General features: G+C 49.1%; 1 protein-coding gene across 2 annotated transcripts in view; it reads right to left on the minus strand.

Moving 5' to 3' along the window:
• The window catches only part of PLD5 (phospholipase D family member 5), a 190,571-nt gene extending 185,365 nt beyond the window's left edge, over positions 1–5,206 (minus strand). The window contains exon 1 of one of the 2 annotated variants that reach the window (XM_080650946.1): positions 4,620–5,206. In XM_080650946.1, the coding sequence (XP_080507072.1) occupies positions 4,620–4,808 (189 nt within the window). In that variant the 5' untranslated portion in view covers positions 4,809–5,206. The remainder of the gene's footprint in view (positions 1–4,619) is intronic. The other variant, XM_080650949.1, reaches the window with a different exon arrangement.
• Positions 5,207–16,385: the final 11,179 nt, after the last annotated feature.

The raw sequence follows: 16,385 nt of genomic DNA on the forward strand, positions 1-16,385 counted from the left end.
GTGAGAGGCGGTGCATGACTCACCGGCATCCCTTTAACTACCTTGACAACCATGAAAACAATGAGCCGGATGGCACTTCCTTCGGCCCAGACAACTGAGGAAAGTACCTTGTTGCTATGTACTGGATGTTTGTGTTCCCCCCAATTCAGATGTGTCTGTCCCTCAAAATTCAGATGTTGAATCGGAATGCCCAGTGTGCTGGCATTAAGGGGTGGGGCCTTTGGGAGGTGAGTAGGTCATGAAGCTGGCGCCCTCAGGATTAGGATTAGTGCCCTTCTAGAAGAGTCTCCAGAGAGCTCCCCTGCCCCTCCCACCACGTGAGGGTTCAACGGAAAGAGGGCTGCCTATGAACTAGGAAGCAAGTCTGCCCGCACCTTGATCTTGAACTTCTCAGCCTCCAGAACTGCGAGAGAGAAATGCTCGTTGTGTCTAAGCTGGCCCATGGTACCGTTACAGCGGCCCACATGAGCGAAGACACCTGTCAACCTGCCAGATGAGAAGCATGAGGGGAACATGCACCCCCGTGGTGTGGACCCCCAATACCAGGGGCCTGTGTGTCATGCAGCACACACAGGGGCTGTCTCCTTGAATCCGCCCAGCAAACCTGCGACTCTGCCTCCTGGTGACTGAGTCCTTTGCCCAAGATCAGAGGTAACGAGCGATGGAGTCAGAGCCTAAACCCAGGTCTGTCTACCCAGTGCCCCACTCTTTCCCACAGTTTGGCAAAAGCAAATTGAATAAGCAGGAGGGGAAATAGGGCATTCCCACCTCCGGAAATGCATCAGGGAACGTCTACCCACACACACCTGACGTGAAACCAGGCCACCAAGCAGAGTAGCCTCTCCCACTTTGTGAAAAACAAACAAGTTCACACAGGCTGTCTGCCTCCCAAGGACACCTGTCTGATGTTCCTCTTTCCTGGAGGTGGTCAAACCACAGCGCAACGGTGTGGCCCGAAGGCACTGGCTCCAGGGAGGGCGAAGGGGGAAGGTTGAAGAAGTGTCCACATGCTCCTCTCGCTTTGCTAGACCATATATTTCACCCTGACATTACATCTAAAGTACACATAGATCCTACAGACAATAGACGCCATTGTGTCCCAAACCTAACCCTTCTAATGCCATGGGCCTTACGATACAGAAATGGAAGTGAAATAATAGGACCAGGAGCACTGTCTGTAGCTAACGAGATAACATTCTATGGATGCCCAGCAATTTCACTTGTCCCTGAAATTTCCAAGTGGAGTTCAAGGTCCAGAATCCATGGTACAAACACACCTTCCTTGTCGCTTCTAATCATGACTTAAGAACGGAAGAATTCCCTCACATGCTTTTATTTCTTAACGGGTGTTCATCCTGTTATGTATCTAGCAACCAATGAATGACAGGAATCAGATTTCTAGGTGGGTTGAAAGCATTCCTATCCTGCACCGATTCATGTCACTTGTCTCTTGTCCTGTAGCCTTTGAACTAGAAAAGGAGAAAGAAACCACTAAGTATCCTCATTTTCAGCGAAGTGGGTGGAAATATATTCTTTAACTGTCACCTGACGTTGTGCTATTGACTTTCACATTAAGCAATGCCTCCGAAGTCTGGACAGAGCCCACACCCTGCCACCTTTCACTGCTGGGAATTCCTTTATGGCAAGGACGGAATACGTGTGTCAATGCATGCCATAATTTATTTATGCCCTTACTACCAGACTGACTCTTAAAACCCCAGCAAAATAACAGCAGGTTGCTTTCATGTAATGATATCCATTATAATTATCCTATCTAATCAAAGGGTAATATGCAAATTAACCGTCACTCCGTCACAAAGATAGCAGCGCCCATAGCGGCCGGAGTGGGATGCTGGCGGCGGTGCCCTGGCAACGTAAGCCCAGCATCCTGTGCCCGGGCTGCGCGGAGGGAGGGAGGAGCCTCTGGGGGTGATGTGAGTCCAGCATCCCGCACCCCAGACGCATGGAGGGGGGAGGGGCCTCTGGCCAGAGGCCGGGGTCAGGGATGCTGGCATTGCAGGCCAGGCTGAGGGACCACCCCCTGCCCCCACACACAAATTTCGTGCACCGGGCCTCTAGTTCATAATAAAAATCATGGTCATCCAGTTGATTAAACAGACCAAAGGGTGTTTTGTTTTTTTAATTACCATCACCTTTGAACTTCATATGACACACTCATCCTAATCTCTTTAACACCCAAATCCGAAGGTGCCGCATATGTTCAGAACTTTGTCTATCATACAGTCAACATTACATTTTCATGTTTTGTGTGGCCATAATATACCAGGTAGCATTTGTTATGGGTTTTCAAATTTCCAACATCTAATCTGAAATGAACATCAAACTGCCTGAAATATCATCATGTACACACAGCTGATATATATTCTAAATACCCAGGAATTGAATTCAGACGATTTTACATTTTTATGCTATTTTTTTTCATAGCACTTTCACAAATATTATTTCACTTAAAAAGTTTGTGGGTGCCCTAACTGGTTTGGCTCAGTGGATAGAGCGTCGGCCTGCGGACTCTCAAGGGTCCCTGGTTTGATTCCGGTCAAGGGCATGTACCTTGGTTGCAGGCACATCCCCAGTAGGGAGTGTGCAGGAGGCAGCTGATCGATGTTTCTCTCTCATTGATGTTTCTAACTCTCTATCCCTCTCCCTTCCTTTCTGTAAAAAAATCAATAAAATATATTAAAAAAAAAAGTTTGTGGGTGTTTCAAAGGAGCAAAAGAATATCATAAAAGACTTCCTTTGAAGCAAAGGCCCCTTTCTATCGAAAGCAAGTATAGAGAAAAACAGAATATGGTTCACGAAATGTATGTGAGAAGGCAAACAAACATGCTGTTAATTTAAATAACAAATGAGGCTATTGATTTTTTTTTTTTAAATGACTGCAACGCTCTCTGTGGGGCACCTGAGTGAAGAAAGCATAGGTCCTTGGGTGTTTCCAACAACCACCTCACCTCCCTTCGGTCTCTCGCTCTCAGGAGGGGCTGAGCATCCTCTACTTGTCCAGAAAGGTGCTGACTCTGCCCCGGCCCACCCACCTGGGATGACTTCATACTTTCAATGAAAGCCTGAGTGGGAGAAACCATTTAAACATATCGCATGCGGCGTCTGTGACTCAAGGAGGCATACTCACAGGAGATTGCGCTATTGATTTTCAGTGGGAGAAGCGAGGAAAGAGATCGGCTAAAAGCACTCGCTGCAAATGAACACGCGTTCCGAGTGCAAGTGAAATGAAGATGTATCACCACCCGAAGGCCCCACCGTTCTCCCAGGTACTCACACCAGATCACATCAAGTGCCCAATTACACGAAGATGCCACTCGCTCCCCTTTAAACGAACAATATCAGCGGTCCCTACGCTGATTCTGGAGCTCTCATTTCTAAGTGGACACCGTTGCCTCTCAAACAACTTGCCACCCTAGAAATCTCCTTCAATTACTTCCCAGGTCTTAAGGATGAGACATCCTTTTTGGTGTTAAGGAAATGGATGGTTCTCTACACCCGAGGCAGGAACTGGTCCCCAACTTAACAGCTTTCAATATGAGCTTTCAGTGCCTTCATCAAGCCCTTGGAGAAAAAGCAGAGACCATTCTGTAAGAGAAACATCCCTTTGCAGGCTCCCTCCTGGGAAGCTTGGGGGGGTGGGGGTGGGGGGACTCGGGTCGGTGCAGGTAGATGTGTGAGTCCCAGAAGTCCTATGGTTCTAACATAACGGGTGGTGTGACCCAAATACAAGGGAACCTCCACATTCCATGAACAGACTCAATGAGATGAGGCATCTCGGCGGGAAGAAATCGCCTCCCCTCAGCGGCTGTGCTGCACTCTTGCGATAACTGTTTCATTTCAACATTTGCTTTCAGATGCCAATGGGTTAGATTTGAAACTGTGGATCCAGGAAACGCCTCTTTAGAGGGACCTTTTCCTTCTAGAATGAAGAGTCTTAGGGGCTCAGCCCAGAGCCCAGGGCGCTTGGCGGGGAGCCCGCACCCTACCGGGGTGGAGGTCCCTGCTCGCCTGCTCCCACTCTCCGGGGGGGCGTGTTCCCTTTTCCTTCTTGCAACGTGCACACCTCTCCAGATTGGGCTCAGGTGGAGAGGGATCGCCCGTGGCTCAGCCAGAGGCCACTCTGCAGAAACTGCCTGTGCGCGGGCCCAGGGCGAGTCGCCAGCGGCGACAACTTCCCAGATTCTTTTAGTCACTTTGTGGACGCAGTTAAGTAGTCCCCCAAACCCGCGCAAATGCCCCTCTAAAGCCACCCCCGCGCAACGCCGGGCTCCTCGGACCACGCTTGTGGCAGCGGCTTCACTTCTAGTCACCCCGCCCCCCAAGGCACAGCGCAATGAGCCCCAAAGCGCGGACGCCTGCGGGGGATGGAGGTGCGCGGGGCCAGGCGGTCCTTGGAGAGGAGGCTCCCCTTCCCTCCCCACAGCCCGGTCCTCATGGCCAGAAAGTGCAGGCGGAGAAGCCCGGGTTGGAAGGGGGACGCGGACGCCCTGCCTCCGAGCGCGGGCCGCCCTGGGGTGGGTGGGTGGATGTCCGCCCCCAGGGTGGGTGCGTGCGCGCGGCAGGTGCGGGCCGGGGGCGCGGGGAGCGGGGCGCCTTACGTGCTCTAGCTTGTCCTTCCTGCGGAGCCAGACGCTGGCGCTGTAGTCCTGCTGCTTGACGCTGCTGTAGAAGTTCGCGCCCACCCGGGTCAGGCTGGGCGAGGGCTCCTTGGGGCGGCTCTTGAGCCGCATCTGCTCGAAGCCCTCGTGGGGGGAGGCCGCGAGCCACTCGTGCTGCCGGATCTCCATCCTGACATGACCAGCGGCGGGCGGCGCGCGGGGGCTCGGGAGGGTCGGGGAGCGGGACGCCAAGGACGAGCGAGCGGGCAGGCGGGAGCGGGAGAAAGAAGGGGCGGACGGGAGCGCGGGGGGCGCACGGCCGGGCGCGAGGGGCGGCGCCGGAGGAGAGAGGAGGGAGTGGGGCGGGCGAGGTCGGGGAGGGAGTGGGAGGAGGGGAGGGGGGGAGGGAGTGGGAGGAGGGGAGGGGGGGCGGGGGCGAGAGGGAGTCGGGGAGGGAGGGGCGCCTGCTCCGCGAAGGCAGGAGTGCGGGCGAGAGCGGAGGGGCCGCGGTTTCACCGGCCGCCGCGGTCCCGGGCGTGCGCTCCGCGCGCCGGCTGCTTGCGGCGCCGCCTGGGACCCGGGCCGGACGGGGCGGGAGCTCGAGGAGGCGGCGGGGCGGTGGGAGGGGCCGCCGAGCCAGCCCGGCCCGCAGGTTGGCGCAGAGAGGAGCCGCCGCCGCCCCTCCCGCCGCGCCCTGGCCGGGCGGCTCAGGCTGCGGGTCCACCCGCCGGTCCACCCGCTACCCCTCTCCCTCCCGCATGTCCACTGGGAGGCGCGCAGCTCCGGGAAAGTGGGCGCCGGCTCCGCGCTCCCCGCGCCGGCCGCCTGCGCGGGGCTGATCCGGAGACCAGGGGACCACCTCCGCCCTTCCCCCACTCCCAGCCCGCAGCGCCCCCGCAACCCGCCAGACTCTCGGGCTTTATTTGGAAAGTTCAATAACTTCCCACCTCCGGGGCCTTAGAGCACAGGGTGCCTAGCAACCTCCCGAGAATGGCCACCGGGATGCGTTTCTGGAGCCCTGCACGCTACTTTCCTGCAGGACCTATCCGTGCAGGGCCGGGCTCTGGGCTTGCGGGACCTCTCCGCCCCGCGCTCACACAGAACAAAGCTCCCCGCGGCCTACCCACCCATCCGAAGCAGCGACACCAGGGCGCTCCCAGCAAGTGCTCTGGCTCCCTCTGCTCATAGTCCCCAGGCCAGACCTTACTCCCCCAGGGTTTCCCAACAGCTTCCCTGCCCAGGCCCAGCCTTAAACAGCCAGGCACGATGACTTTAGAAAGGTGTCCTGGCCCGGCTGGAGTGGCTCAGTGGTGGCTCAGTGGGTTGAGCCTCACCTGTGCACTGACGCGTTGCAGGTTTGATTCCTGCTCAGGGGCATGTGCCTGGGTTGTGGGTTCCATCCCCTGCGCCTATGAATCTCTCCCCTAACCGCCCCCCCACCCATGTCCTCAGGTCAGGATTATAAAAGGAAAGGTGATAGATTATTTTTTTAACTTAATTAACGTTAAGGTTTTTTTTTTAATCTTTTACTATCTTTGGAGTCAGCATCTCGAAACAGTTTTGGGGGTTTACCTAAAGGCTAAGGGTTTCTCAGGTGCATTGAAAAGCTTGGGGAGTGCACGGAAGCCAGGGAAGTATTCTGGAGATTTGAGAGAGCCAGCCAGGGGGGACACTCCTCTCTCCCTTCCGCCTGTGCAGAAGTGTTCCCCAGCCCTGTCCGAGTTACATGCTGGTTTCCAAGAAGGAATTCCGGGAAGGAATCTGAAGTTTTGTGAGGGCAAGGATTGTGCCTCAGGCCTTTTTAGAGTATCCGTAGAAGAGATGGTATTGTAATAATGGTAGTTGAAATGAAATCCTATGAATAGTCCATTTGGGGATGAAGCAACTAAATGCAAATAACACAATTTGGGGTTATTCTAGATTGGTTTTCTTAGGAGCTGAATGCTGATGGGTAACCTCTTGGGTTTCACAGTTCTTCTGCAAATAAAGGTTATTAACCCCATTTTCCAGGCGAGGAAACTGAGGTTCAAGCAGAAATTACATTCCAAAGCCAGGATCTGAACCAGGATTAAAAGGCTGTGAACACTATACATTCCACTGTCTTGTCTCCTATTTCTTTGCTATTACAATTTAGCTTTCACAGACTTTGCTTTTTTATTTTTATTGTAAAATGTTTTTTATCGAGTTTAGAGAAAGAGAGGGAGAGAAACATCGATGAGAGAGAAACATGGATCGGCTGCCTCCTGAATGGCCCCCACTTGGGATGGAGCCCATAACCCAGGCCTGGGCCCTGACCGGGAATAGAACTGCTCACCGTTTCTGGTGCCCGGGGACTTTGCTCAACCAACTGAGCTACACCAGTCAGGGCAGGTTTTTCTTTAAAAGTGTAAACATACAATATAAATGACTACAATTGTACATTTCTTTTACAATGCTGGTTTAGAAAGCCCTGACTGCCTTTCTGAAAAGGATACTTCTGAATTTGGCTTTGTAAGATTATACTGTAGGTCATGCGATATATCCAAAGCTTGACAAGTGACAGATAGCCAATTCAGAGCAATAACGAAGTGTCCCACTGGAGGAGAATTTAAACAGATGGTGTCTGTATCAGGTTTTCATATTGAACAGATTTTTTTTTAAACTATGCCTTTCTAGGGAAATCACTCTAGTAATTGCTACCATCTCCATTTAAAAAATATTTTTATTGATTTCAGAAAGGGAGAGAGAGAGAGAAACACCAGTGATGAGAGAGAATCATTGACCGGCTGCCTCCTGCATACCCCGCACTGGGGATTGAGCCCGTAAGCTGGGCAAAGGATCCCAGGTTCTATTCCAGTCAAGGGCACATGCCCGAGTTGCAGGCTTGATCCCCAGTAGGGAGTGTGCAGGAGGCAGCGGATCAATGATTCTCTCTCATCATTGATGTTTCTATCTCTCTCCCTCTCCCTTCCTCTCTGAAATCAATTAAAAATATATATTAGCTCTAACCTGTTTGGCTCAGTGGATAGAGCATCAGCCTGCGGACTGAAAGGTCACAGGTTCGATTCCGGTCAAGGGCATTTACCTTGGTTGTGGGCACATCCCCAGTAGGAGGTGTGCAGGAGGCAGCTGATTGATGTTTCTCTCTCATCGATATTTCTAACTCTCTATCCCTCTCTCTTCCTCTCTGTGAAAAAAATCAATAAAATATATTTAAAATATATATATATATTAAAGGTTTGTTACTGATGAAGAAAACATTTCAACTATGAGACCTTCCTTGGTAGTCTGCATTACGACCTCCTTAATCACCCTCACACTGTGCAAGATCCCATTAAAACAGACACCAGAAGACATTTTTTGTTGTCAAGAAGTGAGTCTGGCAGCTTTAGACAGCATTACTTTCTTTTCAAGACTATTTTTTTAAGAGCAGTTTCAGGTTCACAGCAAAATTCAGAGGAAAGAACAGAGACTTCTTTTTAGCTCTGCATAATGTCCTGTCTGGATGTACCAGTTATTTATTCATTCACTTACTGAAGGGCATCTTGGATGCTTCCAAGTTTGGATAATGATAAATAAAGATGCCATAAACATCACACGCGGGTTTTTATGTGGATACTAGAGGCCCAATGTGCGAAATTCCTGCAAGGGGCTCGGCCCTTGCAGCCCTGGCTTCGTCCAGAAGGTCGTTCGGCTGTTCGGTCTAATTAGCATATTAGCTCTTTATTATATAGGATAAGCTTTCAGCTCCTTTGGGAAAATACCAAGCATTATTGTTTTTTCTTTTTAAGAAAAAAAATATTTTTATTGATTTCGGAGAAGAAAGGAGAGGGGGAGAGAGATAGAAACATCAATGTTGAAAGAGAATCACTGATGGGCTGCCTCCTGCATGCCCCCTACTGGGGATTGAGCCCTCAACCCAGGCATGTGCCCTGACCTGGAATCGAACAGTGACCTCCTGGTTCACAGGTCAACCACTGAGCCACACCAGCCAGGGAGCTACTTTTAAAAATGCATATGTTAATTATTTCTGAAGAATATTTGAATAAAATAATACCATTAGAACAATACTAAAGTAGTCCTAGATTGAACACGTTTCCCGAAAGCATTAATTTAGTACATTAATCTCAGAAGGGTCTTTTAGTCTACATATAGATTTTCTTTAGCCATGTGGCTATTATTGATTAGCTATAAAATGACAATGTGCATTTTTAACTGTTATGCTAAATTATTAACAAAGTAAATGTATATACAAACTTATTTTAGACCAACGACTCATTTTTTGAGTGCGCACTGCGCTGTTTCCTGTGCTGGTCCATTATCAAAGGCATTAATTATTATGTCATTTGTTTCTCGTCCAACCCCTGCCAAGTCAACATAACCACCGCCATGTTACAGATGGGGAAACAAAGACCTAGGAAGACAATTGCCACAGAGACACACTAGTAAGAGACAACGTTATGGCTGCAGCTCAGGGTGGCTCCACTCTCAATGTACAACCCGCCTGGCCTTGCATGTCTGCTGAGCTGAGAGCCCCACAGGGACCTGGAGAGAAGCTGCAGAGAAGTGGGGAGAAGTCTACTAGCCTCCAGCACAGGGGTCCCCAAACTTTTTAAACAGGGGGCCAGTTCACTGTCCCTCAGACCGTTGGAGGGCCGGACTATAGTTTAAAAAAAAAAAACTACGGCCGAAACCGGTTTGGCTCAGTGGATAGAGCGTCGGCCTGCGGACTGGGGGGTCCCGGGTTCGATTCCGGTCAAGGGCACGTAACTTGGTTGCGGGCACATCCCCAGTGGGAGGTGTGCAGGAGGCAGCTGATCGATGTTTCTCTCTCATTGATGTTTCTGACTCTCTGTCCCTCTTCCTTCCTCTCTGTAGAAAATCAATAAAATATATTTAAAAACAAAACAAAACAAAACAAAAAAACACCATGAACAAATTCCTATGCGCACTGCGGGCCCGGGACGAGTCGGCTGCTAAGCAGGACAGGCAGCGGCACCCGGCGGGCCGGATACATGTCCTCGGCGGGCCGCATGTGGCGCACGGGCCGTAGTTTGAGGACCCCTGCTCCAGCAGGTGGCCCAGCAGAGTGAGTTTATACAGTTCCACGGAGGCTCCCAGTTTATCCATGCGAAGAACCAAATCGGATGGCACTGGGATCTTTCGGAGAGTTAGAAACCTTGCTTCTAGTGCCAGCTCAGTTAATAATCAACCAACAGTGGGGACTTATGCTGCTTTGCCTATTTGAACCTGTCCACTAGCTATGGTTTAATCACAATGGTGAGCACGAGACAGATCCATCATATCAACACATCTATTGGCTGGGTCACAAAAAATTAGCCAGTGTCTATACTAGAAAAAAGAAAAAAAAAGAGGATCGTTGAAATGATTAACTGGATATTTAGTACAACTAAAAGCTCCTACTGGGAAAAGAATCTGAATTATTTTAATTCCTAGTGTGGATGGATGAAGTCAATCAGACAATTGCTCAAATTGTCACTTCATTTGGCCTTCATGTCTAAAGCCTTTGAACTGTGAATTCTTCAAAATCTAAATTCCACTGTAATTACCTGGGACCATCTTTTAGGAATCTGTCGTGGTATCCAGTGTAAAGTATGGCCAACTCAACAGCAAAAAGGGAAATATCTGATGATAATGATAATTCTCACTCATCCCTAGATTCTTAAAACGGAAATCTAACCTGAAGCCCAGTGATGTGAGAATGAGGTGCATTTGCTGTGTTTGGGTGCCCATGAAGAATGGACGTGGACAATGCGGTTTCTTATATTTTTCTTGCACCCGGGCAGTGGTCATGGGTTTCTTTTACTTTTTGGTTCTTTTTAGAAACCCATTGCTGTTATTGAGGTCAACAAAATGGAATATCATAAAACTCTTTGGACACCTCTGACATCCCCCATTTGTTCACTTGAGCTAACGAGGAATTTAATTTACTGACTCCATAGATATTCAGTATTCCTGACAATTAGAGTACATTTTTTTCTGCTGCAAATCACTTAAACAAATAAAGGCTGATGTATTCCATCTCAATGCCTGTCTAATTCACTGTTGATTGCTTCTGTTCATTACACAATCTCTTTTGAAGGTAGGATATTCAGCTCCCCACAACGAAACTCAAAAATCTCAGAACTAAAACAACAACAACAAAAAGCTCAGAGCTGATTTTTATGCTCAGCTTCCACTGGTTTTAGGTTTTCTGGGCCAACAATATACTTCTCATTCCCTATTGTGTGGATCTAGTTCTTTGCTCTGGTCTTAATTCTTAACGAGGCTATTTTTCCGGTTGCTGTTTTTTCCTAATGGCTTTGTTAAATGTAGGCAGCGTATAAATAATAGATGAAGAATTAGTTAATCTGTTCATCTGTCATGAACCAAGACTGCCTGTCAGCATGTCGACCTGACGGATTGGTTTCAAGTTACAAAAACTATTAAACTGATAAACAAGGACAGACAGGGCACATTAAGTACTGTCCATTTCCTCCTGGTAACATTTCTATTCTACCTATGCTCAGCTACTCCTATGCTTTCTGAAAGCATTCATGTTAGCCATGGACGTGTGCTAGGCCGTGGAGACACAAGATAAATAGAACCCAACAGCCCTGTCCGGTTTGGCTCAGTGGATAGAGCGTCGGCCTGCGGACTCAAGGGTCCCAGGTTCGATTCCAGTCAAGGGCATGTACCTTGGTTGCGGGCACATCCCCAGTGGGAGGTGTGCAGGAGGCAGCTGGTCGATGTTTCTCTCTCATCGATGTTTCTGACTCTCTATCCCTCTCCCTTCCTCTCTGTGAAAAATCAATAAGATATATTAAAAAAAATAGAACGCAACAAGATTAAAAATTATTTAAACTCGATCTGGTTGGAGAAGCACACAGAGGAATGTTGTAACAGAACAGAACCAGAGGTGCAGAGGAAGCGCGTCAGGGTGGAGACTGAGCGGGGGGGAAATGTGCCCAGGAAACACCGGAGTGGGGATGAGATTCTGAAAAGAAGACGTAGGGCCCTACATGTTTGCTCAGTGGATAGAGCGCCGGCCTGCAGCCCAAAGGGTCCTGGGTTTGATTCCGGTCAAGGGCATGTACCTTGGTTGCAGGCTCCTCCCCAGCCCAGGGCTCTTGCAGGAGGCAACCAACTGATGTGTTTCTCTCACATCAGTGTTTCTCTCTGTCTATCCCTCTCACTTCCACTCTCCCTAAAAATCCATGGAAAAATATCCTCGGGTGAAGATTAAAAAAAATAAATAAACAAATAAATAAATGAAAAGAAAATGTTAAGTATACACTCAGAGGATCTTAGCAAAGACACAGCGTTGGGCTTTGCTAAAGGGAACTCATACTTGCAACTTGACAATCATGTATTGAGTTTCTAGTGTGTATTTAGAGTTTATTAAGCATCACAGAGATTCAACATCCTGAGAAATCATAAACCCAGATATAAATGAATTTACAATCTTCAAAACAGACAACTCCTAATGAAACGACAAATAGCATATGATCAAATGTCAAGAAAATAAATGATCAATAGTCCGCAAATGAGACGGCATGCTATGCTATTGAAAAACACACATTCCCAGAGGTGGGGTCTATAACCTAGTTTGGGAAGGCAGGTCCCCGAGGTTGGAAAAAGTCAGTAGTGCCCTAGCTGGTTTGGCTCAGTGGATAGAGCATTGGCCTACGGACTAAAGGGTCCCAGGTTCAATTCCGGTCAAGGGCACATGCGTGGGTTGCAGGCTTGATCCCCAGTGGGGGCGCGCAGGAGGCAGCGGATCAATGATTCTCTCTCATCATTGATGTTTCTATCTCTCTCTCCCTCTCCCGTCCTCTCTGAAATCAGTAAAATATATATATAAAAGAAAAAGCCAGTAGCCTGTAGACAAGAAGCTGGTTCTCAGAGTTGTTTAACAGAGTTAAACAGGAAATAAAATGGCCTATTTTAGAAGAGAGATGCTAGTTTATTGGATGCAGCTAAGGTATTACTGTGGAATAGGCTGCATGTCAAGGCATCTTCTAAATCGGATGCTCACCTGGGTTATAAATTGGTAGGATTCCCAGCTTCAGAATGATAATGTACACTCTGCAGGCTTCAGTCTCTTCATTAGGAATGGACACTCGAGGAATATGTTATATTTAACATCAGAGTAACAGGTGCATGCAATTTCCTCCCTTTCAATCCTGTTAGCAAATCGCTCACTTATTTATTTTCCTACTATAGATCTATAAACTAGATTTCTAATATAATAAACCATTGGTGTACTTGGATTATTCCAAGTGATTGTGTGAGTAGAATTTTTTAAAAATATATATATTTTTATAGATTTCAGAGAAAAAGGGAGAAGGAGAGAGAAACATCAATGATGAGAGAGAATCACTGATAGGCTGCCTCCTGCACGCTCCACACTGGGGATCGAGCCTACAACCTGGGCATGTGCCCTGACTGGGAATCGAACCGTGACCTCCTGGTTCATAGGTCAATGTTCAACCACTGAGTCACGCCGACCGGGCTGAGTAGAATTTTATTGACAGAAATAATAAATTATCGTCAGTTAATGAAAATCTATGGCTACCTCTGGGTGTGTGCACTTCCTGAAGTTGGGACAGAGACTCTCGCAGCCCAGGTGTACACTGTGAGGGAAAGGCAACTAAAACCTCTGGGTTCTCCAAGAGGAAACTCCCTGCCTCCACTTGGAGATCAGTGTTCACCTGCGTGCAAGTGATGGATGGGGAGGCTCCAAGTTCCAGCAGAGAAACCATAGTAACCAGAGGAAGGTGAAGCAAGGAGTCCCTCAGTGTGCCGGAGAGATAAGAGGACACACCTCCAGACCAGGGTCTCAGACAGGAAACAGGTTAACAAAAGCAGGTGTCAGCAGCTAGGCAGGAACCCGCCTAGAAAATGCAGGAGGAAAAACTGGCTTAGTAGGTCTACTAAACTGCTGTAATTGTCACGAATCAGTTTAGCAGAAGATATGATTGCAACCAGCCAATTGAAATCGCAAAGAATCATTGCTTCCATTTACAGTCTTATTAGGGGAGATAAATTGGTGTGTGATTTATAGAAACTCTGCTTAGGATTCACCCTGTCGCCCTCCTCGTCTGTGAGAAGAGACAGAGCCCAGCCTGAGGTCACTCTCCCCAGCCTCCCTGTCCTGAGAGATCCCTGCACCCCAGAAGCTGTTGGGTGCAGGAGCAAGTTTGAATGATTACTCCCTGGCTCATGGTGTGCTAAGAGCTTTGCATACATTCTTAAAAAAAAAATTATATATATATATATATATATATATATATATATATATATATATATATATTTCAGAGAGGAAGGGAGAGGGAGAGAGAGATAGAGACATCAATGAGAGAGAGAGTAAAAATTGGCTGCCTCCTGCACAACCCACACTGGGGATCGAGCCCGCAACCAGGCATGTGCCCTGACCAGCAATCGAACCGCGACCTCCTGGTTCATAGGTTGACGCTCAACCCCTGAGCCACACCGGCTGGGCTGCATACACTCTTAGTCCTCCCAGCAATCTACTATCCTATCATCCCCATTTCATAGCCCAGAGACGGTGGCTTCAAGGGGTTAGGTGAGCTGCTCAAGGTCACATTAGAGCAAGTGACATAACTTGGGGTCCAACCCAGGACTGAACTCAAAATGCAGGTTCTCCCCGTGGATCTTCTACTGTGGCCAGTTGGCTAAGTAAGCAGAAAGCCTGTGTGTTTTCTCACTGGTAAACTCAGACTGTGTGTCTGTTCTCCCCCGGCTCATGGAGGACACTTCAGGCAGTTTCACAGTTTATTTCTGTCCTTTTTTAACTTTAAAAAGATTCAGGCCCTGGCCAGTGTGGCTCACTTAGTTGGGCGTTGTCCCATGTACCGAGGGGTTACAGGTTCAATTCCCAGTCAGGGCACATGCCCGGTTTCGAGCTAGATGCGGGGTAGGTGGCGGATTAATGTTTTGCTCTCACATCGATGTTTCTCTCCCTCTCCCTTCCTCTCTCTCTAAAAATCCACTTTAAAAAAATCTTTAAAAAAGAAGATTCAGTCTAAGAATCACACAATCCACGTTGGCTCACAGCTGAAAGGTCCTCCCGTCTCCCTGGAAACCTGCCGTGGGGGCGGAAGGCTTGCTAACTGCTGCTGGGGGCCCCCCAGGTCAGGGGTAGGATGAGGAGTGGTGCCGGTTGGGTGCCCCAGGAAGCAACTCTGCTCTGGAGAGGAATGTCACGGAATGTTTTAGGGATCAACAGCTGTGGAAGAAAGGGGGCAATGGGAGAAGCTGATTAATCCCAATGAAGGCTTCAGATGACCCTGGGGAGCGCTCTGGAGCTGGGCTGCCCCTCCCCCCCCCCCCCCCAGGGATGGTCCGTGTTGGAGGAGGGGTTGGGAAATGATTTGTATCTCACATTGATGCCACTGAATGGGCTGCTCCCCTAGGGAGAGCTGTGACCTTGGGCGTGACGGTTTTCTTCAGCTGAGCCAGTCCCCAGAGACAGCTGGCAGCTGAGGGCCATCTTGGGGCGACTCTCCTGAAAGCTGGGGATAAGCCTTTCTTTTCCATGGCACAAGGCACCCATCCCAGGGAGGAAGGGCCAGCGGAAGAAAAGACTTCCTGACTACAGACTGCCCTGATGCTCCTTGAGTACATAGATACCAAATGCTGACCGTCTCCCTCTCATGGGTCTCTGAAGGTCTTCTCATCACCAAGGATCTCTCTCCTGCAGTTCTTCTTCTTTTTTTAAAATATATTTTTATTGTTGATAGTATTACAGATATCTCCCATTCCACCCCCTATTACCCCCCTCCTCCCAGCCCCCGCCTTCCCCCTCCCCACATCTTCACCAACCTATTTCCGTGTCTATGGGCTATGCCTATCTCTATATATAAAAGGCTAATATGCTAAGTGTTCCTCCTACTGTCTGACCAGTCACTATGACATGCACTGGCCACCAGGGGGCAGATGCTCAATGCAGGAGCTGCCAAGCTGTGGTGACTTGGCAGTGGCGGTTCTCAGGTGACGCACCCTGAAACCAGAGAAGAGGGAGCCCGATTCCTCGCGGGGCTGTGCGATTCCACCTTCGGCCGTGGGTTATGTTGTTGCTGGGGCACTGTCAGCCCCAAATCTGGTTTACTGCACACTTGCGTTTGCATTAGACAGCAACTTTTCAGAGTGCCCTCTCGCACTATGGGACCCCTTGGGGAAAATTGAAGAGCCAGTTTCGGTCCGATTCCTGCAGGCCAGGCTGAGGGACCCCACCTGCCGGAGGGACCCTGCTCACTCGGCAGACGCAGATGCCAAGGAGGGACCCCAGAGGTTGGCTCCTGGGCGTGTCCACCCTTCTCATCCCAGTCCTGCCCCACCAGTCACCTTCTAATTAATTTCCTTTCAATGTGCACGAATCTGTGCACTGGGTCACTAGTAAGTATATAAGTTCTTTGGCTTATCTCTTCTCATCCCCCCAACCCCACATCGAGGTATGTCCGTCTGTCTCATGCCTCCATGCTTTGGGTCTTATTTTGTTGGTCAATTCATTTTGTTCATTAGATTCTACAAATAAGTGAGATCATGTGATATCTGTCTTTCTCGAATTGGCTTATTTCACTCAGCATACTATGCTCCAGGCCCATCCACGCTGTCCCAAATCTCCTGCAGTTCTTATGTTGGTGAGTGGTCCTAAGGCTCACTGCTTGTAGCATCCCTCTCAGCATCCTTCATTCTGATTCCCTCAGGTCCACCCATTCTCTGGGTCACTTCACCTTCCAAGCGGGCTTCTGGGGTACAGCT

The sequence above is a fragment of the Plecotus auritus genome, assembly GCF_963455305.1.
Source record: "Plecotus auritus genome assembly, chromosome: 14".
Classification (NCBI taxonomy): Eukaryota; Metazoa; Chordata; class Mammalia; order Chiroptera; family Vespertilionidae; genus Plecotus; species Plecotus auritus.